The 27,172-nt window shown below is 33.1% G+C and overlaps 4 protein-coding genes across 5 annotated transcripts; 1 reads left to right on the forward strand and 3 right to left on the reverse strand.

Annotated features, from left to right (window-relative positions):
* The first annotated feature begins 78 nt into the window (after window positions 1–78).
* Window positions 79–3,639, forward strand: PNSL5 (cyclophilin 20-2). 2 transcript variants are annotated; one of them, XM_089719619.1, is made up of 7 exons: window positions 79–238; window positions 348–578; window positions 788–938; window positions 1,086–1,174; window positions 1,729–1,783; window positions 2,139–2,224; window positions 3,275–3,639. In XM_089719619.1, exons 1-7 carry the CDS (start codon window positions 215–217, stop codon window positions 3,431–3,433), a joined length of 795 nt encoding a protein of 264 aa, XP_089575745.1. In that variant the 5' UTR covers window positions 79–214; the 3' UTR covers window positions 3,434–3,639. The 2 variants fall into 2 exon arrangements, with proteins under 2 accessions (XP_089575745.1, XP_089575746.1); XM_089719620.1 differs by having other exon boundaries at window positions 348–566.
* A 1,939-nt stretch (window positions 3,640–5,578) lies between these two features.
* On the reverse strand, window positions 5,579–9,102 carry LOC105644850 (ACT domain-containing protein ACR4). Its single transcript, XM_012230340.4, has 7 exons — window positions 8,789–9,102; window positions 8,545–8,590; window positions 8,326–8,440; window positions 8,163–8,230; window positions 6,661–7,260; window positions 6,248–6,352; window positions 5,579–6,165 (listed from the first exon to the last, which is right to left on the reverse strand). Exons 1-7 carry the CDS (start codon window positions 8,860–8,862, stop codon window positions 5,824–5,826), a joined length of 1,350 nt encoding a protein of 449 aa, XP_012085730.1. The 5' UTR covers window positions 8,863–9,102; the 3' UTR covers window positions 5,579–5,823.
* A 6,043-nt stretch (window positions 9,103–15,145) lies between these two features.
* LOC105644849 (transcription factor TCP20) lies at window positions 15,146–16,539 on the reverse strand. The gene is made up of 2 exons (XM_012230339.4): window positions 15,402–16,539; window positions 15,146–15,319 (listed from the first exon to the last, which is right to left on the reverse strand). The coding sequence occupies exon 1, from the start codon at window positions 16,359–16,361 to the stop codon at window positions 15,540–15,542; it is 822 nt and encodes a 273-aa protein (XP_012085729.1). The 5' UTR covers window positions 16,362–16,539; the 3' UTR covers window positions 15,146–15,319; window positions 15,402–15,539.
* A 3,604-nt stretch (window positions 16,540–20,143) lies between these two features.
* On the reverse strand, window positions 20,144–23,959 carry G6PD2 (glucose-6-phosphate dehydrogenase 2). The gene is made up of 10 exons (XM_012230338.4): window positions 23,428–23,959; window positions 22,856–23,091; window positions 22,626–22,720; window positions 22,368–22,482; window positions 21,940–22,145; window positions 21,708–21,857; window positions 21,504–21,624; window positions 21,187–21,416; window positions 20,909–21,109; window positions 20,144–20,608 (listed from the first exon to the last, which is right to left on the reverse strand). The coding sequence occupies exons 1-10, from the start codon at window positions 23,627–23,629 to the stop codon at window positions 20,359–20,361; spliced, it is 1,806 nt and encodes a 601-aa protein (XP_012085728.1). The 5' UTR covers window positions 23,630–23,959; the 3' UTR covers window positions 20,144–20,358.
* Between the last annotated feature and the right edge of the window lie 3,213 nt (window positions 23,960–27,172).

The following is a 27,172-nucleotide window of genomic DNA, read 5'->3' on the forward strand; positions in this document are numbered from 1 at the left end:
AAATTTCTTAATTGCTTGGATCTTGGTCAAGGAAAATTTCAATTTAGGTGCTAATATAGAGGATTTTCCAATTTAGGGACGCATTTGTCATTCTGTGAAAAACCAGATGCAATTATTGTAATTTGCACACTATCTTGTATTTCCTTTTCTCCACTCAACTTACAAAAACAAAACCAAATCCCCTCTCTCTTCTAGTCTTCTGTGAGCAGTATCAATGGCGGCTTCTTTCACAACTTTGGTAATTCCCTTCTTTTTTCCTCGTTTTCTCAGCAACCAATCACCCTTTCAATCTCCTTTCGTTGACTATCAATCTCATTTTTCTTCTTCTCTTCTTCTTTTGGTTGCAGCCAAATATCGGTTCCCTGCCAGGTCCACGAAACGTGTCGCCGGTTAAAGCGCTAAATCCTGTTTGCAATGCAGTCAAGCTTCCTGGGAAAGTTAATGTTTCGTCGTCTCCATCGAGCTTGTTCTTCGCGGGCTCGCTGAGCCTCGCGTCTCTTACTATATCTTCTTCTTCTTCTCAGAGGAAAACCCATCTTCTGAGCTCGATTCGAGCTAGTTCTGAGGTTTGGGATTATGTGGGGTTCTATGCTTTGCTTCTGTTGTAGGTTCTATTGATTGTCGGCATTGCTTTCTTCAGTTCCACTAGTAGATTTTTCTGCCTGTTTTATTCAATTATTGCCTTGCAATTTATATTTAAAAGTTTGATTCTGGTACTATGTGAATTATATAAGAATTACAATCCCTTATGTGTGTTTAAAGTTTTATGCTTTATGTTTGATTATAGGTAGCAGATTTACAATCCAAAGTGACCAACAAAGTGTATTTTGATATAAGCGTGGGTAATCCCGTGCCAAAACTTGTTGGAAGGATTGTCATTGGATTGTATGGCGATGATGTGCCCCAAACAGCAGAAAATTTCCGTGCTTTATGCACAGGTGGTACTTTTGTAACGTATAACCATGTTTTATGTCAATTACTTTGTTGTGTAGTTCTTTGGCTTGTCCCCCCCTTTTTGGGTTGCTTTTGCTCTGGCAGGCTTTGGAATCTGTTATAATTTAATTTCAATTTGCTATCTTGATTAGGTGAGAAGGGCTTTGGATACAAAGGTTCTGCATTTCATCGTGTCATCAAAGATTTCATGATTCAAGGAGGGGACTTTGATAAAGGAAATGTGGGTACTCCTTCCACACTTTAGGGTCTCTCATTTGCATAACTAAAATGATCGACTGACCTTTATTTTTATTTGTTTGTGTTATTGATTGTAGCTGAAAGTTTTAATCCACCATTTGTTTTGTGGTATGAGTCCTTGTCTTGTAGTGTTCGTTCATGCTAGCATTATCAGAAGGCATGTTGCCTGCTTTCTCTAAGCTCACTAGAAATGGTATGTGGAGAAAAATCCAATGAAAACCGTTTATAATACAATGGATCCTTGTATGTCTTGTCTCTAGCGTAATTTTAATCTTGAGCTCATTACAGCTTCATATTCCTATTGAATAACACTATTAACAATGGAATGCCATCTGTCATTAGAAACATTATGTTGTGTGAGAAAGAGGAAAACACATTGGTGCTAAGCATAACTTAATCTAATACCTAGAGGTGCAATTTCTAGAAAAGGAAGTTCTTTTGTCTGGTACATATGCATTACTACAACTTTCAAGTAGCATGGTGCTTGAGTCCTTTATTTGCAAAATATTAATTCTCTGAGCTTGAAAAACATTGCAGGGAACTGGAGGTAAAAGCATATATGGCCGTACATTCAAAGATGAAAACTTCAAGTGTAAGTTTAATTTATCCCATGTTGCTCTTGCGATAGGGTTAGAACACTGTCCTCAGTAAAATCTTCCAAAGTAGTTTCTTTGACAGAGGGTGGATGAGGACTGACAAATATGATACTTTTGTATTTTGATTATATTCATTTTGTTAATGCATAAGCAGTCTGAAAATTTTGTATTTTCTTGATGCATATCTCATGCCTTGTTGTTTAAACAAGCATATCTCATTTTGATGAAGAACTAAGCATTTGTTGACTTGTTCTTCTAAATTCCACTTGGTAGCCATTTCCCTTTTCTATGCCGAGTATTATACCTTATATTTCATTACACGTCTGTTCTGAAACATGCAATGTTTTGCAGTGGCTCATGTTGGACCAGGAGTTGTAAGTATGGCAAATGCAGGCCCTAACACCAATGGTAGCCAGTTCTTCATTTGCACTGTCAAGGTAGATCAATTCTCCATATGTAGATACATGAACAATTGCTTCTCTACGTGCATACGATAATATGTGTATTTACCAGAATCCTATATTTCAGGTTTGAGTGAGATATATTTAATTCTTCTAGGAATAGGCTATCTAGTTCTCTAACAATTGGCCAGAATTTTCCTTATAGAGGTTTACTGGAGAAAAGAATCACAAAGACATATTCTTCTCCCTCTAGCACTCTGCCTTCAGAGATTAGAAACTTGATATAGCAAATGCACTAAAATTCTCCTGCTTCTTCCTCTTTGGGGCAGCACATCAAAGGAATATTTTGAGGGTTGGTTTTTCCTGGTTATCCAGGCTCAGTTCTTCTCTGTCCTTCCTGGGTAATTGCTTGTTAGGTTGTGATATGAATCTTTATATCATTATCAGAATGCAAGATTGATCTTTATTTTACATTCAAGTACAGTTTCTCTTCTGGATGTGATTGACATGGTTATCATGAAATATACTTGAAGAATATGATGTGCTTAAACTTTAGTTAATTGATAGGCCCTTTGAGGTTTGGTCTACTCATTGTCCTACTGTTTCGAAATTAGATGCTTTAATATTTATACTATCATTAGTGAAAAGTGAAATATGTTTGAGGGATTAAAGTGTTTATATGATATAATTCAGGTCCGATTTTAAATTTTCAAGGACTGAGATGTGGTTGAATTCAAAATTTGAAGGACTGAAATTTAATGAGAAATTCATATCTTATATATCAAGGATTGAAGTATAGTGTTGAGGTAGAAAAGTGTGTAATAGGCCAAATGTTAGGAGGTTTAGTTTCCCCTAAAATTTAATGCAATTGCTTGTGATAGACTCAGTTTTCTATTTTGAGCAACCGTATTGATGCACCTCTAGTTGGACAGATAATATTCTATTAGTGCTCCTTTGTGTTTCTGCTGATCAATTTCAGGAAGGAAAGGGCTCGTTAGTTAGTAAAGACTGAAGATTTTGTAATTACAGATGTTCCATGTTTGATTCAAGGTATTAATATATTCATCTTTATTTGGCAAATGGCAGACCCCATGGCTGGATCAGAGACATGTAGTTTTTGGACAAGTTTTGGAAGGCATGGATATTGTGAAGTTGATCGAGTCACAAGAGACAGACAGGGGAGACCGCCCTAGAAAGAGGGTGGTGATCAGTGACTGCGGCGAGCTTCCAATCTCTGAGTCCTGATATTCTAGCTATGTATTTCCTTCAACCGCGAACTTTGTTTCGTCCAACCCTATTCAGAGGGCTTTTCATTTTTGTATGATGACTTGAGTTTGAAAGTTTATTCTTTGAAAGTTTACATTGTAACGGATGGAAAATATTGAGCAAGGATAGTTAGTCCTCGGAATTGTCATTTTTCCTTAATAACATTGAGATGGCATCATTTGATACCGATGGAGATTCTGTGGGTTTACACATTGTTCTAATCTGTGTATGACAATTTGCCTACTGGCTGTGAGCTCTGATTGCAAATGTTCTAATGGACAGACAATGTTAATATGCCTTGGTGAGCCTATACTTTTACTGAGCTGATGATGGTGGAACTGATTTGATAAATAGGATGGAATTGGGCCTAACTGTGGCCTATCAGCAGACAATGGTCCAATGCAAAGGGATTTAATTTGTGGTGTTAAAGAAATATCTAATGCTATGAAATTGACTATAAGGACTTTTGTCTGATGACTGGTAGAGTGAATCAGGGGAGAGATGGAGGTACTATTAGAGATTGGAGTTTGGTGTTGTTGCTCTACGATTCCCTGCAGGAAAAAACATAAAGAAACTAGTCACCAGAAGCTCTCTCCTGAAGAAACCGATCCTTCTGGCAATATAGAAAGAGGCAAAAGCAAGACAGCTATTGCTGCAAGTGCCACTGCCAGCAGCTCCAAAGATGGTGGTGGTAGCGGTGAAGCCAAGCCTGAAGCTGGGCAGATGGGTGGGGAAGTGAAGCCTGAAGCTATGGAGATCTAAAAACAAGCGTGCCACTTTCAGACTTTCTCAATGTGGCCTGTGCTGTTTTTCTTTTGTTATGAATCTCAGTCTCACGAGTCATGTGTACTAAATGGGAAATAAAATAATTCTTGAAATGTTGAAATTCATTCTGTTGTGGTATTTTTAAGCACTATGGAATACGGATTATATAAGAGGAGCCATCTTTTCCGAGTCCTTAAAAAAAAAAAAAAAACCAAAGTCAAAGTTAGAATATTTAAATAGACTCAATATTCATAATTGGAGAATTCCGATTAAGAAAGAAATGACTTATTATTATCTTATTTGGAGAATGAAATATTTACATTTTAAACGTTTTCGATAATTAAAGATTCAGTACTGGGTCTTTAATTAATTAACTTTAAATATGAAGAAGACGGATTGATTCGTGTCATACATTCAAGTTTCAGCAACAATTTAAAGAATACAATAACTGATAAGACATGATAGATAGACATCTTTGGATTTGGGTCTCCAAAAATTCTACTCAAAGTCACGTGCTTCGAGGCGGATTCTATAGAATCCCCAGCCACGTGACCTCATCTTCCAATTGGACCCCACCAAATAAAACAGATGCAACTTGGCCACTGTTCAAGTGGACCCCAATTTGCACTGGCGGCTGTACTGTTATGTGATCCTGATCTTGACACGCGTACATAGACAACAGGGGCAAAAAGCGAAAGCGACACATCATGTGGGCGTGGAGTTGCGTGTTGGGGGGCCCCACTTCCCCTCCCCCTCCCCCCTCTACGCTCCGTTCAGACTTGGAGATTCTGTCGGTGACCTTTTCGCTTGGTTGTTGTTGTTGTTGTTGTTTCTTTGTTTGCAAAAAGTCGTAATTACAAAATCATTACTCACCAGACCACTAACTATCATTTGTTAATTGTCGCTTTCCCTTCTTTAATTAGTATATTATTATTAAATTAATCATTTCGTAATCTTGAGTTATTGTCCATTTCTTTTCCCATTTGAATTAATGTCCAATTGACACTTCCCACATTGTCTGTTATGTCATAATTAAGCTGTCCTATTTTTCCTGTTTGTCATAATTAAATTAAAATAATATTTCTTTCATTTTTATCTGTCGTTTTAAAATTTTCAGTAGAGATAATCACAGTGAACATTTTTATTTGTACTGCTTTTACCTACTCAATCAAGGCCATGAGTTTCCCCTTTCAGGAAAAAGCTTAAAAAGCAAAAACATTTTGCTTTACGTTACAATTTTTCTTTTCTTTTTTTTTTTTTTTTTTAGCATGACTCATCACCGCTGTATTCTTTAGTGAAAACTGATTCAGAAAGTTGATTTTGATGATTTTGATGGCTTAGTGATAAAAAGCCACCATAGAACAAAAGAGGTTAATAAACCCACATGAATATAATAATGATGTATGTATTTACAGTGACATTTGAGACTAAGGTAGCTAAAAAGATATTCACAAAGAAGATTTACAAGTTTGAAATTTGTGGCAAGATTCAGGAAGGACCTAAGATCAACAACAGATTGACCTGAAGCTAAAAGTTCTATGACTAAGCTAAACTATACCAGCATTTACTGCAAACGACAGAACCTAGCTTAGCTGATGAGCTGCTCAAGAATATGACTTTATTAAACCCAAGTTATAGAGGAACTTTTCTGATCTAGATCGAAAGAGATTACCCAACGAGAACTTCCCACGTTCCTGCGGTGGACTTGATTGTTCATCGTCCTTCACGCAAAGTATGGTTAGACCAATCTCTTTTCTCACTGCTTCAATTGTTTCACTCTTCACTGAATATCCTGATGCATCGGTCACATAGAAAACATTCACAGCCTGCGAGCCCCTGGTTGTCACCTCAGCTCGAGTTACTGACAGACCATTTTCTCTAAATATGCGAGTCACCTCAGACAAAAGGCCGACCCTGTCTTCACTACAAAGTTCTAGTCTTATACCCTGCATTGCAAGAATTCAATAACAATCATATATCAAGAAAGTTGGAAACAAGCATCAAAACTGAATTTGCAAATGTTCACACCTCAGGAGTTCTCCTTCTAATAGCTGCCTCCAAGCAGTTGATAACCCTTTGCCTCTCTGCTTCAGAACTAACAGGGGACCCATCCATATGCCTGATATAATATTCCTAGACAGCAAGAAACAAAAATTAGATCCTATGCAGCTACGTTTAGAAGCACTTGTTTTGTCAAAACAAGGGGATATATGCTGGATTTTATTATTTTTTTATTTTCAAAAAAAAAAAAAAAAAAAGACAAGGAAAGAATAAGCAATTACAATGACCCCAATTGAAATAATAAGCCTGACAATGCAAGGGAATGAGAAACACTGAGAACAAATTTTGACTTTCGAAAGCAATAATGTTCAACTTGCATAAATGCAAAGTGAAATCAACCAGAATATTTGACACTGCATTTTGAGGGAATTTAGAACCACCTGATATGCCTCTGGACCTTCAGCTATGATAGTTGCATGATAGACAACATATTGCATATCTGTTAATGTACAGACAGTATCAAAAAGTAGCTTTGGGCGGTCAGGACACCGCAAGTTTACAACAGTGTATCCTTTATCTGTACAATTTTCTACCGTTACAAGCGGTTTGCGCCGTTCATTTGATGTCCCACATTCTGTATCTTCCATATCATAGTCACGATCAGCATACATCATCTGGTGCAACCTCCTTTCTTTATGAGTGGAACCCACAGAAACAGCCGTATTAGCACTGCGTTTATCTCTATCCCCCATGAGAACATATAGGAGAAGCTGTTTGATCTTAGTGAGCCTCTCAGGATTATCAATAGGCAATCCAGTAGCTTCATCTGTGATATAAACCACAGATGCCATTCGTGAATTGTGGGTCCAGACTTCTGCAGCCACCACGTTACATTTGAGGTCGGTAAGAACAGCAAAAACTTCTGAGAGCAAGCCCGGGCGGTCTCTTCCAGTCAATTCAATGGTTGTATTTTCTGTGGCAGCCTGGACACCTATAGACCGTCTCAAGGACCGGAAGCTGCATGCTCTTGGCCCCAGTGACTGTGACATGTAAACCAACTCATCAACATGACTTTGAACTCACATGGCTCTGTAAATAATATTGCTAAACTTTCATTTCACGTGCAGAACAGAGATCAAACATGGTTCCTGCTTCCTACCCATAGTTAGCATGTATCTCCCCGGGTCATACTTGAGTATCACATCGTAGACCCCCCCCCCCCCCCCTTCAACTCTATCAGAAATTAATCGCTGCTTCTTCCTTGTCTAGTCTTTTTGGTATCAACTTACATATGTCTTAAATTAAGGAGTGTGATTAAAGCAGCAAAATTTGCAGTCTAAAAGTTAAGCATTCATCAATTAAGCTAGTTCTGTTTTCTCCTTGACTTATATAGACCAAGGCCTTTTAAGTTTTAACATATTTCTCCTCTATTCCGCGAACTGTTTGTGTCTTTTTTTTCTTTCTAAATGGTCCTTAAACATTGACTTTCCAAACTCAGACTGAATACAAAATTAGGCATCATCTCATAGTTATTTTCAGAATTTGAGTGGGTTAGAAAACATAACAACATAAAAGAAAAAATCTAAGCCAATAGAAGAACTCAAAGGAGCAAGGTCTCCATTGACTAGAGCAATGATCAACACTCAATATTCCAAGTTATGTGCTCTAAAATCTGTCATAATGAGAAACCAATTTAAGCTGCCTTTCAATGTCACAGTCACATTGGACTCCTATAGTGCCGCAGTTAACCCCTGCGTACATTATAAGATATACGGCGCATCTTCCTCTTTCTCCTATTATTTTTCGATGCGAAGAATAGCGTAGTTTCATACCCAAGGGATGAGACTTTAATAAATAGTAGAATTATACTTTCTATTTTTCTGCAAATTTTCTTTATTTGAAAATAAAATGTTAAAAATGGAGAATGGGTTTGCCGATCTACCTGTTGGATTCGTTCAGCTACATCATCTTCAGATAGTTTATTCCCCTGTTGGTCTGTGACATGAAAGACTGCAAAATAACCATTGAAAACAAGAAACCAAACATATAACAATGAGTTATAGAGACAACTAACTAAATCAAAGACACGAGACAAAAAAACTAACCATCCATAAACCATTCCCCGTCAGAAGAAATGTAAGCTCGACGAATTATAAGATCCAAATCAGTCAAAACCTGAACCACCTCCAACAAACTGCCTCTCTTATTTGCACTATCAACCTGAAAGACATAACATAAAGGAATCAAAATTTCAGCCAGTAATGATTTTCTGATAAGATGATGATAAAAAATTAAATTTATATACAAATGATTGTAACAAGTACCTTAATCAAAGTGGCTTTCCTGCTCGAGACATTATCAACAGTAACCCTGCAACTCAAGCATCAACAAGAAACAAAATCACATACCCATATGGCTAAAACATTCAAGCCCCACCATTTCAGCTGGAGAAATGAAAATTTCATGAAAACACAACAAACCTACTTCAATTCAAGAAAAAAATAAGACGATAAAAATGAAACCCCAATTGTCCAAAAAGAAACCAAAGAAATATGAACGTAATAATACCTGGGAGGATTCATCCGAATCACGAGCTTCTCAAACTCATCATCCATCGCAACAGAAGGAGACCAGCAATCCATTTCAACAAAATGAAAACAAAAAAGGTGAGATTTTTATCAAGAGAAAGAACAGAGCTTGCCTTAAAAGACGCAAAGAAATGGGTTAGCTCTGGTTCTGCACTTCCTTTGTACCTTCGGATTCTGAGTTCAGTTTGTGGCTGTGTTAGTGGCTCTTGAGTTGGACGAAGAGTTTTGGAGGGACCTAACACTTAACTAAAAATACATCGCTAAAACAAACAAACAAACAAACAGGGACTAAAAATAAAAATTATAATTCAAGAATTATTTAATGATATGATAATTTAAAGAAGAAAAAAAAGGAAAGAAAAGAAGAAGAGGAAATGGGACTGCCATTCTGGCTTGTCTCTGGTGAGATGGGCCCCATCCACCTCGTCCTCCTCCTAACATTTGGTCGTTGTGTGTGTTTTCCTTTTCCTGTTTCACAAGGCGGCTCAATGTTTTTCTTGCTGCTTGCTCTTAGTTTGGCATTTTACTCATCTATTTTTACTATAAATTATGATTCATTTACTAGTAATACTCTAAGAATATTAGAAATAATATTTTCAAACATTAAAACAACCTGGATAAATATACTTTAAAAATTTTTTAATTAGTTTAAGAATAAATTTTATTATTTATAAATCAACTTTATTTGTAAAATCATCGGATTCCTAATAGTTTGTGATTGTCATTATTAGAAAAGTTTTAGCTGAATATTATTTTTGGCCCGATCATAAAGACACGTATGCAAATAAAATAATTATTTATTTAATTTTCAATTAATATAATTAATTCAAAAATATTTCAATTATGATTATAAACTAAAAGGAACAAAACTCATTACTATTATTAAAATACCATTAACTAAATCCGAACGGGAATAGATCAGTAATAAAGAGCACTCGTGGGGTTAATCACCATAAGTTAGATTATCTATTTGCTTGATTTGGTCCATAAATGTGCATATAGACCGATTGAGGCAAGTTTTATACATATTATCAGGTAGATTATACTTACCTAAATCAGGTTTATGATTTCATCTATCGATCAAATCTATAAAAATAGGAAATTTTAAAAAATTATTCCTACTTATCTTTTTTTTTTTTTTTCTAGCAATGTATGTATAATTAAAAATACCATCGTTCCAACAAAATTCTTATTTTCACCAACTTGGTGTACTAATGGAATTATTCATGCGGTCTAAACAAGTCAATCCCTTATTAGGTATATTGATTTTTCTTAATTTATTACATACGAGTGTATGTAATAAATTCTAGCTCTCCATTTTGGGTCGTTAAGATCTCTTGCTTTGTAACATAGAGAGGGTGCATCATAAAGAAAGGACTTAGCTAAAGGCACCCTGCCCTTAACTTTCAATCCTTCTCAAGATCACAAGAAAATCTAATAAGATTTTGCTGTGCTTTAAGGAACCCATTTGGAAGAACATTTTTAACATTTTGAAATCTAGTTGGATTTTGTTGGGCTTTAGAGACACTCCATTTCTTAAGATCAAGGGTACCCCTTCTCTCTCTCTCTCTCTCTCTCTTTCACACATTAGCTTTCCTTTCCATATCTATAGGATTCTGCTAAGCTGTATAGGATGCTTATGTCTCTCCATTTCCATTCTTAAAAAACATCTCTGCCATCTTCAATCTCCTGATTTCATTTGTTTGGCAACTTGTGGAATAGAAGAATCACCCACTTGTCCCCATTTCTCTGTATTATATTGAATTATTGTCTGAATTTTCTATCTGCAAAAATAAAACCAAAATCTCCAATTTTTCTATTAGGTTTTAGTTATGGGTTATACCTCATCATCCCCACTTCTTGGAATATAAATCATTAATTTACACATAGTGGTAGGAATATGTTGTATCCAAAATAAAGTTGCTAAAGATACATAATAGGTGTCATTTTATTATTATGAAGTTCTATAATATAAATTCATTAAACTATTCCCAGTTTATTATATCACAAGTTAACTTTTTCTTATATACATACACTAAAAAATTAACTTTTTGTGCATAATTTGAAAAATGCATTTGTTACCCGTAAGAAAGTGACTAAATGGTAATCCATGTTCAAATCCAGACTCATAAGAGAGTAAAGTTTTATTCAGCAATAACTTTTTATCGAACAAAGTTGCTAATAATTCATAAAATACCTAATAACTTTTAGTCTCATCCGTATATCCGATTAATCCATACATGGTGTTTAGTGTTTTTACTGACGTTTATATTAGATTTTAGTGTTTAAAAGAGCAAATTACGAACTATTACTTCCTTTAACGTTTGATGAAACATTAATAAAATAATTGATAATTACTAGAATAACTAATAATTACTAAAATAACTAATTTTGTCTAATAACGCAAAAGCCATTTATAGACGTACTACTTAGAAATGTGCAAGTATATCTATGCTACCATATATAATCATTTAAATTTGAATGATTTTTTTCACACGTGTCTCCATAGTTGGAATATAAAATTTGATCTCTACTTACCATATAATCTCTATAATCTTTTTGAATGCAATAAAAAAAGAGTTGGATTGGATCTTAACCAACAAACCTTGTAATGATTTATCTATTGTATATTTTTATAGTGTCCAATTGTTATTGGAGATAGTCAAAAGTGGTAAATATAAACCACAAAAAAATGACAAATGGAAAGGAGAAGGTTCGAATACCACCTTTGTCCATCATCATCATCATCATCATCATCATCATCATCATCATCATCCTTACATTTATTTTAATGCTTACTTCTCATGTCCACTTGCTTTGCACGTGATTTGCATATGGAAAGTTGGAGAGATAGAGTTTGTTGGTGTTGTTAGGTTGTCTATAGATTGAGCACCATCACATCCGTAATGCATGAGCTATTGTCTTTCCTTTCTTTGATTTTCCTTTTTTTATATATATATAATTTCTATGACATGCTTGAGTTAGGTTGCAAATATTGATCATTTATTAAACATAGAAAGTTATTCTTATAGTTTAATTTATACTCTCTCCGTTCTAAAATATAAATCGTTTTAAAATAATTGTTTATAATATAAAATATGAGTCGTTTGAGTATATTAAACAATAATAATTTTTCAATATTACCTTTATTTACATTTGATATAATAATTATCTTTACAATTTACACTCAATTTTGAGATAAAGAGTAATTTGATCAAATTATCCTTAGTTTTGTTATCATTTAGGAAAATTAATTATTTTCTTAATCCCTCATAAAAACCTTAAACGACTTATATTTTGAGATAAAGTAAATATAATTTAGGAGAATTAATTATTTTCTTAATCTCCATACAAAAACTTTAAACGACTTTTATTTTGTGACAAAACGAGTAGTAATATAAAATTTTAATATTAATCACTGCGTAGATTTTTCATTTGCCTTTTCAAATTCCTAATATTACAAGTAAAGTTTGCTCAAATATGCAATTCACTTTCGCTGATTCAACCGTCTATTAATAAAGTTTAAATTTTTAATATATAGAACATTGAGATAAATACTTAACTACTAAATTATTAATTCAATTTCACACATTTTCAACCTTCGAAATGGTATCGTCATTTTCTCTTTGGAGCTCAGCACTGTATTATTTCAACATAAATGGGGAAAAATAATGCATAGTCCCTTTTAAAAACAAAAACGAAAAAAAAAAAAAAAAAAAAAACACCCTTTTGACTTGTATTATATCAACATGTTGGGAATCAGTTGGTCGGGGAAATAAAGAGGAACCGCAAGGGTGACAAAATTTCCTTACCAGGATGTAAAGATTGCAACTTGTAATAAAAGACCAACTTAGGGTTGGTAAAATGGGTCCAATTCAGATTTCAATCAAATCAAAGCTGAATCAAATAAAATTATGTCATCCGATCTTGTAATAATTATTTGGAATCGGATGAAATTGAAGGATAAATTTTGGATTTTAATTTCTCTCGTGTAAAATTTGAAAATAAAATTAGTTTAAAATTATTGATTAAACCCGCGATTTCAATTCAATCTAATCCCAATCAAAGAAAAAAAAAATGAAAGAACTGAATTGAAACAAAATAGAAATAAACATTGCCATCTACTTGGATCTAGATCAAATCAGCCCGAAACCGGTAAAACCGAGACCGACTCAAAGTTCTAAGCCATGAGCCGGATCCCTGGCAGTACCTTGCTGCTATGCCAAGTGAGCCATGTGACTGGTCTTCTTTTCTGGCACATGATATAGTGTACCATTGATTATTGGGTATCTATTTTCACATGCAAGAATTGGGATTGGTTGTTCATTTTTTTATATTATTTATTTAATTTTCTTTCTACAACAGGATACTCAAACCTTTAAAAGAGGGAAACCACCCCAATTTAGATGAAATAGTGTGATTGTTGCATGCTCTTTGTGTTCTCTTTTTTTTTTTTTTTTTTTATCTGAATCAAGGAAAGATTAATTTTTAATCTAATTTACGGTCCATTTAATTTAGATGATTATACTAACTAAGAAGTAATCATGATTGCTGACGACTGACAACAGTAATTTGATAAAATGATCAACTAATTTAGATTTTCAACGGCTATTAACTGCTGATTAAAGCCCTTTGATATTAATTATTAGTTGGAACTCAATTATCAGCTAAACATTTTTATCCTTCTTAGTAGCTATTTGAAAATTGTTTGTTGTTGTTGAAAGTATAGCTTCTAGGAAACCCAAATTCAGTTACATCTTTGAATTTGTGTTACTACAAACAATCAATAATCTAACAACATAATAGTTGTAATAATATAATAATAAATGCTCCTAATAAATTTACAAAGCTAGTAATAAAAAAAAGATCAGAAGTTGAATAGATAGATAATAAATGTATGATTGTACTCTATCCGTCCATAAATAATTGTCACATCTACGAAAATAATATCATGTTCATAAATAAGTGTTATGTTTGTTAATTTTAAAAAATAATTTTTCTTTTTTCATTTTCACCCTTTGCAATTGACAAACATTAATTGCTAGAATTTCTAAAAATCTCTCTTTATTGTAAATAAGGGTAATATAATCAATTTACTCAATAATTTATTATAAATTTAATAAATTAAATTACTATTTTAAAGAATGAGAAAATTATAAATGCGATAATTATTTATGAACGAAGGCAGTAGTATATTAAAAAATGGACCGAAATCCACTTATCTTGTAGGGTGTAAGTGGTCCAAAAGCCCACTCTATTGGACCACTTCCATTGTGGCCACTTGTGATTAACCCACTTGCCTCAACCGCTGCAGTTGTCTCCATCTCCTGCCTGACTATTTCTACATTTATATTTTTTGGAAGCCTGTGAAAAAACTGCTAAGATTTAGATACTTAATTTGTTATCTCATGAAATAGGTATTTTGACTGTTAAATTATTAATAAAATGATTTTATAATAAAATGTCTCAAATACTAATTTTATATAAGAACTTAAATTCATACATATATAAATAAATTCAAATTATATTATTTTATCCAATTTTCTATTTGAACTTTTTTTTTAATAACAATTAAGTAATTGCCTATAAAAGAGAAAACTTATAATTTGCATACAGTGATTCAAAGATTTTGTGTATCTATCAATGTTGGTTGGAATGAAATGGTTGAGATTCTTTTCTCCTTAACTAAAAGTCTCGAGTTTGAATTTTGAGTATAAAAATTGTTACGCCGAAAGAGTTGTCATCTATAAGAACCCTACTGTACTAGAACTAGACATAGTCAAAGGCCATTGGCTTTTGGATATCAGCTATGGCTTTGAATTGGAGCTGAAATAATGTAAGTGGGCCAAACAAGGGATTAGTGTTGAGGCCACACACCACAATAAGGACCCTGAGCCAATCCTGTTTGTACTTGTTATATTAGATTATCCATGGCTAAGGTTTAGGAGGACAAACCCACGCATAGAAACGAGCAATATCTCATTTCCATGTAAATGATTCAAGTTACTGGTGAGATAGTAGAAGGTCCGATCAAGAAAATCCCATTTGAGCTCTGCTCATTCAGTAAGTTTAACAGTCAAGTTTGAGCTCTAATATGAGTTATAAGGCTAAAAAAATTATCTTTTTAATTATAAATTATAAACATGTTCAATTTAAACTCGATTTTCAAGCTCATATACTTTGAATATACTTGTATCAAACCGTGCTCGAACTCGGTGAATCTTGGCTCGGCCTGACTTATTAATACTCCTATTCGCGTGTAAGGCACATATACAAGAAAAAGGAGCCATCATCAGATTAGAGTGGTGCTATTTGCACTGCACAGCACATCGTCAAGTTTGTATATTCAAGAAAAAGATTATTACTTTGATTCAAATAAGCAAGAAGAGAAAGAAAACAGACATACTTAATAGTACAAACATTTTGTTGTAATTATATATAACACATTCCGCAAAAAATTTTATATGAAAGAAACTCAAATTGCAATCTTCAAACCAAGTTCTCTTTCACCCTGCATCTCACAAACCAAAAGAAAATATTAATATATAGTTTCGTAACGTATATATAAAGAACTCACTTGAGAAGAGAAGCACCTGTTCTTCTTTTTGGATGAAATTACTGGTAAGAAAACTATTGAGCATTTCCGATCCATTTTCAATCTTTCACTCACTAATTTCTTGTCTACAGAAGACAAGAACTATTATATAATCATAAGAAAGCTCTTCCATTTTCTATTGCCTTGATCCTTGAGAATCATCCTTATCAGGAGGCTGTTCTTCTTGTTGTTGTTGCTGCTGCTGCTGATTAAAGGAATTTAGGCCTGCAGGGCGGCTCTGTCCCATTTGCTGGTAGAACTGACTCAAAGCTTGAGAATTCAAAACCCCTATATTCCCATCTTGGGAAAGCCCAAGTTCTAAACCTGGAAATTGTTGATTAGCACCGCTAAACATAGAGTAAACACTCATTAAACCCATGTTAATATTTGGGAATTCAATTCCATGGAATCCAAATTTTGAGCTTTCATTTCCGAAATTGGTTGCTGACTGGCCAGAATTTGAAATAAACCCTGTCCCAATTCCACCAACAGAAGGCCATACCGCAGCTGATAAATTAGATCTTCCCAAATTACTAGTCATCATTGTCCAATTCGCCCTTTCTCTTGACCCAATAGTCTGTCCTAACCCTTCCATCTTTGTCTGCAATCCTGTTGAAACAGAGTTCTCCTGTTGCGAAACAGAGGCCCCTGCAGCTGCAAGAGCCGATGCAGGAATTGTCCCAGTACCTGTTGCAGCTATAATCGATGGCTCCGCTTGTTGTAATAGCCACTGGATTGTTTCTCCATCAGATTTATGGCCTAATTCTCTTGTCAATTGGAAAATTCTGGCAGCACATAAAGCTGGCATCCTTATTCTTCTTCCTCTGCCATCAACTTTCTTGTGCCTATCTTTGTTAGAGCTTCTTTTTGGTGCTAATTGCTTTTTATTGCTATCATCTTTATTTGAAATCATGATTTGGAAATCTTTGATTTCTGAAGGCTTGTTGTTCTCTGCCATGGGGAGGATTGAAGAAAATAGATTGGATTTGGGATTGTTTTTGAATTAGATTTCATGGGAACAGAGGAAAACAGAGGCCTCCTCTTTGATTGAGGAATGTGACCTCAAAAGGCATATACTTTATTGTCCTCTCAAAATTTATTTGTCAATGTTTTTGGCTTCTTGTTCAAACATTGGAATCACAAAGTTTCAACTTAAAGTTACTAATAAAATGATTTCAGATAACCGCATTTGTCTTTTATTTGACTAAATGGCAGTATATATTTTTCATCTTCAATAATGACACTGCCCATAATGATTCATTTGAGTCACCTGCCTCTTAGTGTTTAAATACCAAATTTAACACAAATCAAACAAGTTTTACTCGTCGGGACAGTGAGTTTCGATACTGGATATAATATTATATATTTAAAATGCATTTAATCATATTATATTACATTTTGAAGAGTTTGAGAAAGTGCACAAGATTTGAGCTAACAAGTTAAATTCATTTGACTTGGCAATCTGCCAATGGAAAATGGAAATGATTGAAGAAGGTAAATTGATGTTTTCACCCTGACAGAAACCTCCGACAAGGATAAAAGCGATGTCCTACAACCCTGTTTTATCTCTCACAAATGTAGTCATTGAAAATTATGGCAAATTGGCAATCATCCGTCTATTGTGCCTCGAGTGACTCCTATGGTTTGCTTCCTGATACAATAAGATTACCTTTCACTCTGTGAATGAAAAAACAAATCTAGGTTCCATTTCCATTGTCTTTCTTTTTTTTTTTTTTTTTAAACATTATATTTTTGTTCATATGTTTAAGCATAATTAATTATTTTATCCTTGCATTTTAAAATTACGCTATTTTATCGTTGTATCTTGTCTCTCTTACATGAAATTTGAGATTTCATCCTTTTATACATTATTTGAAATTTTGTTTAACGGAGACAAATTACAAAGATAAAATAGTATAATTTTAAAATGCAATGATAAAGTAATTAATTATGCCAAAATATAGGAATAAAGTCATTTTTCCTTTTTTTTTTTAGCTTTTAATCTAAATCGTTTGTTGTGGCGTATGTTTTGGCATTAGTATTGCATAACTCAACTATAAGCTAAAGCTACATTATAATATAATAATATTAATTTTTATTTTTTAAAAGAGAATATAATAATAATAATAATAATAATGACAATTCAATCTTGTTGATGGGCCAATGTGATTGAACATGTGGTGTGCAAGACAGGGAGAAGGAGAGAGGGATCATTTTCTTGATATAAAGTTGTGAAAGACATGAATTCATGTTTTTTGTATGCATTTCATGACAAGGATATGTCTATTTTTATGTCTTAGCTTAGCTTAGCTTAGTATTCACTCCATTTTGATGTTCTTTGGAAGAACAACTTGAGAATGGGAAATTTTTTGACTCACTTAGTAATACTTTTGTTTTTAATGTTATAGTAATAAGTTTACTTTCCACTATAATTGTAGAATTTACAATTAAAAACTATAATTAACAAGACAAAAAGATTTAAATAATCTTTTTTTTTTTTTTTTTTGGGTGCTCAAGGCCTAGGAAAGATACTAGAAAACCAATAAAATCTTTCTTGTTGAAATAATGCTCACCTTGTGATTCAAGTAGTGCAATGTGTCAATGCTTAATGTGAACCCTAAATCTAGATAAACACAATTAATTAATATTATATTACAAAAAATCAAAAAAGAAACAATCATAAAAATCAATTATTTGTGTTTGAAGTTTGAAAGCTACATGTAAATATTTTCAATAGACTTTTCTTAAGGAGAAGATGAAATCAATTGGTGATGAAAATAATGGATGGGTTGGTGTGATTAATATATATATATATATATATATATATATATGCTGCTCTTATTGGGGACAAGTTGGTGGGCCCTTTCAATGTCTCTATTGACATATCACCAAATTTCACTTGATTTTTAAACTTTAATAATAATAATAATAATAATAATAATAATGCTACTTTAGTTGGTTTTATAGAAAATGTTATCTTCCATGACTTTAGCCTCTAGGGGGTGAAAAGCTTTTGTTTTTCTATAAAGTTTCATTTCTTTTTCCAATTCATAAAGAGATTGAGTACTATTAGAAGTTGACTCAAAATTCATACAATTTTTTCTCTTTTAAGGAGAAATAATTTTTCAAGATTGGATTATTTATCATGTGATTTAGCACACCCATTTTAGATTTTTTTTTTTTCCTGATTGAACATATAGATTTATCGAAATCAAATTAAAAGAAGCTAACTCTATGAATAGAAATATCATATAGATTTTACTTATAAATATATCGGGATCGACAAAAATAACTCTCGTTCGTTAATGTAGAAGTTGGTGAAAAAAAATTACTTTCTTCCATAGTGTAGTTAATATTAAATTAGTAACAAGTAGTATGTATTATGTGTGAATTAAATTTGTTTGTTATTGAGTTTATAGACAGTGAAAGAACTCAGTTCAAAAATATAATTATTGTTCTTAATTATGGTGGATGATGACATGGTTCTAGTGAGAGGATAAACATTATAAATAGTATTATTATTATTATTAATTATAAATTTACATTTCAAGTCCAACTTTTTTTTTTTTTTTTGAACTTTTTTTCAAGTCCAACTTAAATGGACAAAATAGCTCAATCTCAGCAACTCTCTCCACCTCCACTATGGAAAATTAATAAAATTGCCAAAATAAAATCCCTAAAATTGATATTCAATCTTGATTTTCTGGTAGTGAAACACTTTCTGTTTATGTGAATATAAGCCATACATGAAGCAACAGAAAAGAACAATCTGTAAAGCTTCATTTGCCTTTCCTTTACTAACAGAAATCTTGAATTTAGCAAAAAAAAAAAAAGTTTTTTGGCAAAACTTCATCAAGTATAAGGTATTTTATATGTCATTCTATTTTATTTTTTTTCATTATTTTCATAAATAAATGAATAATTATACAACCAATTGAATTTGGTTCTGATAAGTATGATTGAAAATAGGCGAGGTAAGCACATGGACATGTTCTTAAACACAATTTTATCTGTTGTATAGACAAAGAAGACATGAATGTATATACTCATAAACTTGTCTCCAAAAGATGTATACGACATAAGAATACAACCTAACATATGTATATGTATATATATGTGGCATAGCTCACCAAATTGCAAGTGGGTTTTAGAGTTTTTAGATATTGTAACCACTCCCATCAATTTTATCCTATTACAATTTCACATTTATGGAAGCAAACAACTTCCAACTGAATTTGGAATTCAATTATGAGGTTGGTGTTGCAATTTTTATTATTTGAAGTTATTAATAACATGTATAACAAAAACAAAAATAAAGAAAATTTTCTTAAATTTTCCATTAAGAAGCAGTTGGATGAGCTAGAGTAAACTGTATATTTGGTCAACTTTACGTGCATGGTCAAGAAAGCTTATTATGCACATTGCTTGTTGCAAAATATTAACAAAAACCGAAGTTGGTGTTCAACCAACTTCCCTAAACAATCTGTGGCAGGTACCAAATAGGAATTGTTTTCTGTTCTTTTGAATCTAGATTGTTCAAAGATACGTTATGTTGTTTGTCATAGAAGATAATGTCTTTCAGCTTTATTGAACAAGGAAAAGGTTTTACTTTTACCCTTTCCGTTGAAGTTACAAATTTTACAGGTAGCAGGGAAAAGTTCTCCTGTCCATAAAAATTTTTCCCTTTTATGGGCAGACTACAAGGAAACGTTGAGTGCACTTTCTTGTAATTTACCATCATGGAGAAGTACAACGTTGATTATGTGGCAACTCAAATGTGGTAAGGAAAATCCTTATGTCCCTTGATACATTGTGCTTTTGCTGAGCTCCAATGGAGTTTGTTTATGAGAATTCTGTATCTAAGCCTTTCCTTTATAAAAACACAGTAAGAATCAAGAATCTCTATGCTTTCCCTATCCTACTTCAATAGCAATGCCAAACAACATTTTTCAGATTTACTGCTCTACACCAAGGTCACCCCATCTTACATTGTATCTTGCTGCCAGATAATGAGCCCCAACAGGGCCCCGACTACCGTATGGATAATATTCCGGTATAATCTTTTTCTCTTCAAGCTCCTTCAGAACGGGAGTGAACAATGACCAAGCAGCGTCCAGTTCGTCACTTCTGATAAATAGCCTTCTTTCCCCTTCAATGGCATCCAGCAAGAGCCTCTCATATGCATCTGGAATCTCCTTTGAGTATCTATCACGACACCAGCCAAGTTCATTCAGAATAAAACAATCCCATTCACGGAGCAATCAAGGTTAATCAGAATTTGGGAGAAGATAAACAAGAAAATCTTATGCAAGAATGTAAATCAAGGAAATTTTCCTTTTTGTTGAAAGGTTGAATTTAAGGAATTACCAAAATAAACATTAGTTCAATGTGTCCAAGTCGTGTTTTTATGATTTTTAAATGATGCCGCTGGTTCAGTTCAAACCAAGATTGAGATTATCGGTAAACCAATACTGAAACAGTAGTATATTAATCCGATTTTATTACCTTGCTGCATAGTGAAGGTTTAGATTGCTACGGTCCAATCTCATTCCCAACCCTGGGACCTTGTTGTTGATCTTCAAATAGATAGCTTCATCTGGTTGCACTCTGATAACAAGCTCATTTGTAGCTCGATCAAGATCTGTTCCAAAGTTCCGGTTGTATAAGTTACCAGGCACATGCCTGAACTGTACACGTATCTCAGCCCTGAGGAAAGTGGACAAATAGCAGTTGTTAGTAACCTAACCCGCATGGTAATTACAGTGGTATCAAATGCTACACACCTCTTATTATGTAATGCTTTGCCAGCTTTCATAAGGAAAGGTACTCCATCCCATCTAGCATTGTCTATGAAAAGGGCAGCAGCGGCAAATGTTGGAGTTAAGCTGTCTTTTGGCACCGTCTTATCATCAGTATAGGCTGGGTAAGTGATTCCTCCTTTGGTGTGACTCTTGTACTGCCCAATGACCACATCTTCGAGTCCAATAGGCCTCATTGATCGTAAAACTTTAACCTGCAACCCCACAGGCAATAATTTTTACTTACAAATGCCAAAAGAATAAAATTATTAAAAGTTGAACTTTCAGACTGATAACAATACCTTTTCATTTCTGATATCTTCTGCATCCAAACTGACAGGGGTTTCCATGGCAAAGAGGGCAAGTATTTGAAGCAGATGGTTCTGCATTATATCTCTTATTATCCCATAATGGTCGAAGTACCTAATTTAATCAGTAGAAAAATTAAACCATAACCTATCAAAATAGACTTTAACCTCTAACCACAATTTGAGAAAGCAAAGTACCCTCCACGTCCTTCAGTGCCAAAATCTTCAGAAAATATTAATTGTACATTCCTAATATACTGCCTCGACCACAAGGGTTCAAAAATAAGATTGGAGAAGCGGAGAACAGATAGGTTTTCCACCAGTTCTTTTCCAAGATAATGGTCAATCCTGAAAAAGAAATAACCATTAATCAGTTTATGCCTTACATTTACAGAATAATAAAAACTGTTTGAAGTGCACAGAACTCCACCTAAATATTTGATCCTCTTCTAGGTATTGCTTGAGCGCTTTTGTCAAAGCAGCTGAGGATTCTGAATCTCGGCCAAAGGGTTTCTCAACAATGACCCTGGTCCAGCCATTACCAGATGAAGCTGATGAGCTTGCACACTTTACTGCATCAATAAAAATGTTTGGAGGGATTGATAGATAAAAGAGGCGATTGGAAAGTCTTCCACCCTGCATATGCGAATTTCATTGTCATTCTCAAGAGTCAAACAGTTGACTGAAAATTGTAAAATCCCAACTTGCCCCCATCTTTAATCCCAAACAAAAATGCTCTGCATGCCAAAATATCACAACCAACAAAAAGATACAACTACAATTCAGTAGCTATGTACTCCAAGAAGTGTGAAGATTCTGATCCAAAATAATAATGTCAGGCCCACAGCTCACACTTACCTCATGTTCTTTCAACTTCTTGTCTAGTTCTGCAAAATTTTCAGCAGAATCATACTGACCAGAATGGTAGAAACATCTCTTAAGAAACTGTTCCATCTTTTCACCACAGTTTTCCCTGAAAACCCAGATGATATTTCAAAATCAATACATACTGTAAATCCCCCTCCGCCCAATCCCTTCTCTTCATTAATGTATACACAGCATGTGAGCTTTGAGGGAGAGAAAAAACAATTTTAAGAAGCAAAGAGCTACAATCACCTCTTATCAATTCTGCAAGTCAAAGTCTTGCTAACCATGTCTCTAAGTTCAGCATCAGTCATCTTACTCCGAGCATAACCAAACACGGTGAAGTGCTACAATCAAATAATTCCATAACTTAATATACAGATTTGATAACAACATAAAATATAACAGCAATTTGAAATCACCAAATTAATTGACTTTAAGCTTTCACATTATAAAGAAAGGAGGAAAATCGCAAAACCAACCTCGGGGAGACAATCCTCATAATAAAGTGCAAAAAGTGCAGGAAATATCTTTTTCTTGGCAAGGTCCCCAGAGGCTCCAACCACAGTGATACTGACAGTTGACTCATTTTTATTTGCATCAAAATCAGCTACTTGTCTTAATTCTTCAGCAGATTTTATTGAAGACAACAGCCCATCTTTCACATCCTTGAAAGAAATTTCATTTCCTGCTGGGTTTACCGGAGTGGCGACTGCACCTACACTCAAATTTCAATTCAAATAAGGACAAAATCAAGATAAAACTTGCAAGCAAATATTTCAGCAATGGATTGGAGGAAGATTAAAGCTGATAACTTTATAAAATGGATAAATTATTATAAATCAGCCACACAGATTCATATATGGATGGACCTATTTCAACCACAAGAATTCATATATTCACCTCTTTCAAATTGACGATCGATCCAAAACCAATCTTGACTAAATAAAAATGTTAAAAAAAAAAAAAAGCATACCCAATTCATAAAACTAAACCCAAAATCAGCTAGAGAACTAAAACGACACTGGTGTAATGAGAAAACAAGAGTACTAACCATCTTGCATGAGAACCACATCTTGGTAAGAATTCTTCTGCGATTGTAAGGAGACCTTAACTGGTAAAAACCTCTTTGAAATCCCAGAAGAAGAGAAGTTTATGCGCTCAAATTGCTGTCCATTAATGGATGATGAAGAAGAAGAAAATAAAGAACTTGAATATGAATAAGAACGGCAATGTATTGAAGAAAGTGTAGCCATTTCTGTTTCTAAATATTTGAATTACTCCCTCTAGATTAACCTCCTTTTCTTTGTCAATCAATCAAGAAATTTAACGGAGGTGAGGAATTAGTATTCTAAAGGAGATGAATAGAAGATGGCTATGGCTATCAGGGAAATGCTAAAACAACTTCGGAATTATCGAGAGGTCAGGCCCTTGAGATCTCCGAAAGGCTGCCCTTTGTCTTCGCCAACAACAACTAAAGTTTTAATCTTTAGAGAGAGGAGAAGGCGGAGAAGAGCAAAAAGAAAAAAAAAAATTATATAGTGAGTCAGAGAGAAGACAAGTAGCACAAGAATTTGATTCCATTTCTAAGTAGGTGGTGATGGTATGCTGAATACTAGTAATTAGCATGCTCTAATCTTCTTTCTTTTTCTCCTTTTTTTTTTTTTTTTATTTAACCAATAAATCGAAATAATATTATAAATAAATTATATAATAAAAATAATTTTCTATTTTTCTATACATTAAAAGATTAATCGAATCACAATTTACAGAATATTTTAAGATTTAAATTAAATATATAATTCATTTTTCATGTACAATACTATATAAAACATGCCAAAAAAAATAATAATGTGGAATTAATGGGTGATTGTTGTGCTTCTTTTATTATTTTACAAAATGGGATCTATAATTGTTATTGATACTAATTATTGTAAGGCTAGGCTAAACATTTTAAATTTAATTTGATAATATTATAAAAAGACAATGAAATGATTAGAATGATTAAAATTTGAGGAATATTCAAATATTGATACCTCTAAAACATGTTTGATAAGTAATTAAATGGAATAAATACTTGGAGTGCCTCAATTAATTAAATAAGACAGTCAAACAAAGGCACCTCCACGAGAAGTGAATATATAAAATATGCATTTTTCTCGTGCCATCTTCACCGTCCAAAGTGGACCGTTATTATTTACAGGGCAAAAATGGTGAGCTAAATGGTCAAGAAGGACAAAAAATGTACAAAGAAGATGAAAATTGCATAGAGAAGTCAAATTCTGTCATTTGGGTTTCAAGCTTTGCCGTTGCTATTGAAGTCCCATTATTTAACTGTTGACTTAGCAGTAATGGATTGCTTTGTTAACTAAAATTTACTTGCAAATTTAGGGATTTAAAAATTTAGAGTCTGCATCACGTATTGCAAATAAGATATTGTCTTTAATAGAATTTCTCTCATTTACAATTAGGGATATGCAAAATTACTGACCGAAATAAATCAAAAATTGAACCGACTCATTTCAATTCAGTTTGGTTAACCTATTCAAGAGAGTTCGATTTTTTTCATTGATTGATTTGAACTAAAATCATTATTTGGTTCGAGTCAATTCAGTTCAGATGCTAATATTAGTTTAGTTGGCATCTAGAAACTTCATTATTTTTTAACTTTGGTTCAATTTGGTTTGAATCGATCTTAGGGTTTGCTCACCTCTACTACCACTCTATTGGACTGGGCATATGCTTCTTGTTAAGGTTTTAGAGTCAACTTCTTAATGGGCTCAAATAACAGCTCTGGCCCAAATCCAAGAAAGCTTGAAGCCCGGCTGAGTAGAAATTGTCTAGACTAGAACGGATGAAGTCAAAGTGCTACTTCCATTCCTAATCTGATTACATAACTTGCATAAGCTTGGTACTTGAGAAGTGCAAGGCCCTTCCATTTAGGCCCATTTAAAAACGATTAGCATAACATAAATCAATGGCTCGTTAGAAATTTTTTTTCTATTCATCACATATTTCCACGCTCTACTAAGTTAGGACTCAACCCTGTTGGTATCGAGTTGACCCATTAAAAGGCAAAGCGCTCCTATTGAATATATTTGTTATATTCTTAAATATCAAATCCTCAACTTCGCTTAAGAAATAATTATTGTATTATTATATTATAAAGTAGAATTGATGTAAAATCAATGTAGATTTTCATATATCTCCTTTTAATTTTTTATTTATTGAATAAAAATTACATGGTGAAATATAGCTCTTCCCTTCTAAATAATCCAAATCCCCGATATGCTTTGCTTAGGCCTCATTAGTAGCCCATTGCATATTTGGACCAATAATGTAATTTGATGAAAATTGAAAGAGACATGAGTGCTTGCATTTTACTATGTTAGGTATGAGTCCACAAAAGAATAGCCAAGAACCTTTTTTTTTTTTTTTTGATTAAACTATCCGGTATGCAAAGCTTGTTACTCCGATTAATTCAAATTCGCGTTAGGCAAGCATATACGGAGTAAAATGCTCCTTTACAAGTATTTAAAATGACTCATTACTCAGAATTCAAACTTAAAACTTATGATTAGCAAGAACAAGATCATTGTCATCCTATTTTAGCATTGGAGAGTTAAAAATTTTTATGTCTTTGCCTTGACTAATTAACCATAAGAAACTCTTAGGTGCTAAGGAAAGAATATGAAGCCATGTAAGGTAGGGGTCAAAGTCATATATAGAGTGGATGATGGCTGGCCCTTATGATACTACTCAGAATCTAAGGTTGTACCTTAATTTCAAATACCATCTTACCTTTTAACAAAAAAGAGCAATATTCCCTTGAAATTTCAAATCCACCACCTCAACAGAAAAAAATTGGTAAAATACCACCTTAGTACCATGACCCAATCACAAAAATCTATCACACTTTATAGGTCAATAATTAGATATTTTATTTTTAAATAATAGTACAATAATATCATCATCCAGCTAATTTTCGTTTTCTTTTTTTACATTATAGTGAGTTTCTTTTTCAAATTTTAGCGAAATATATTATCCGATAATATCGGGATTTAGAAATTATTATATGGAGAAATTACTTGTTTCTTTTTATAATTTAGCTCCAAAAGAAGTTGGAAAACAAAAAAACAACTCGAGGTTATACATAGAGGTTAGACTTCTAGTCCTTAAAACTCAATGTGTTATATAATATTATGGACATAATGAGTTTAGGTTTCCTTCTAAAAATACTCTCGATGTATTCCAAAATATATATCGTTTTTGGGTTATAAATGAAAGATTTATATATTGGTACAGAAATTATATCTTCAAACTTAAAGTTTAATTTATAGTTTAGCATTTCAGGCAGTTCTAGGCAAATCAATCCTTTACCATATAGCACTACTTATTTTTGTTGTCACAAGTCAGAAATTGCAATGTTGAAATTAAAAGGATCAGAAATGCAAACTTATAATGTGAAATAAACTCATTAATGATAACCTAACAAAAGTAGTTGCAACTTTAAGGATTTGATGTCTCAAAGTTTATATTTAAGTACATATTTCCGTTGGTCGTATGATAAATATCCCAGAAGCAAACTTTACACTTTGTTTTTATATATTTAAATATAAATTAGGGACATTTTTATTTTATATATATATATATATATATAAGGGACAAAGAAGAGATTGTTTTCTATCTTACAAAAAGGAAAATAGGAAAAATTGTACTAGATTTATTATTTCAAAAATAAAAGTTAATACTCATAAAAAAAAAAAACTAATACAATTTATATATATTTACCCAAGTTT

This window comes from Jatropha curcas, chromosome 3 (genome assembly GCF_041381405.1).
Source record: "Jatropha curcas cultivar XTBG-Jc1 chromosome 3, XTBG_Jcur_1.0, whole genome shotgun sequence".
NCBI lineage: Eukaryota > Viridiplantae > Streptophyta > Magnoliopsida > Malpighiales > Euphorbiaceae > Jatropha > Jatropha curcas.

Bases quoted from the DNA above. Each gene is read 5' to 3' on its own strand.
- LOC105644849 (XM_012230339.4), bottom strand. From the start codon at position 16,361: ATGGCAGAGAACAACAAGCCTTCAGAAATCAAAGATTTCCAAATCATG.
- PNSL5 (XM_089719619.1), top strand. From the start codon at position 215: ATGGCGGCTTCTTTCACAACTTTG. The intron at 579-787 runs GTGGGGTTCTAT...GTTTGATTATAG, and splicing joins GTTCTGAGGTTTGGGATTAT to GTAGCAGATTTACAATCCAA. The intron at 1,784-2,138 runs GTAAGTTTAATT...AATGTTTTGCAG, and splicing joins CAAAGATGAAAACTTCAAGT to TGGCTCATGTTGGACCAGGA.
- LOC105644850 (XM_012230340.4), bottom strand. From the start codon at position 8,862: ATGGATTGCTGGTCTCCTTCTGTTGCGATGGATGATGAGTTTGAGAAG. The intron at 8,231-8,325 runs GTTAGTTTTTTT...GTTATTTTGCAG, and splicing joins CGGGGAATGGTTTATGGATG to TCTTTCATGTCACAGACCAA. The intron at 6,353-6,660 runs GTGGTTCTAAAT...CTTGCTGTCTAG, and splicing joins AAGGTCCAGAGGCATATCAG to GAATATTATATCAGGCATAT.
- G6PD2 (XM_012230338.4), bottom strand. From the start codon at position 23,629: ATGGCTACACTTTCTTCAATACATTGCCGTTCTTATTCATATTCAAGT. The intron at 23,092-23,427 runs GTTAGTACTCTT...ATTTGAGTGTAG, and splicing joins TGTGGTTCTCATGCAAGATG to GTGCAGTCGCCACTCCGGTA. The intron at 22,721-22,855 runs GTTGGTTTTGCG...ATTTGATTGTAG, and splicing joins ATGAGGATTGTCTCCCCGAG to CACTTCACCGTGTTTGGTTA.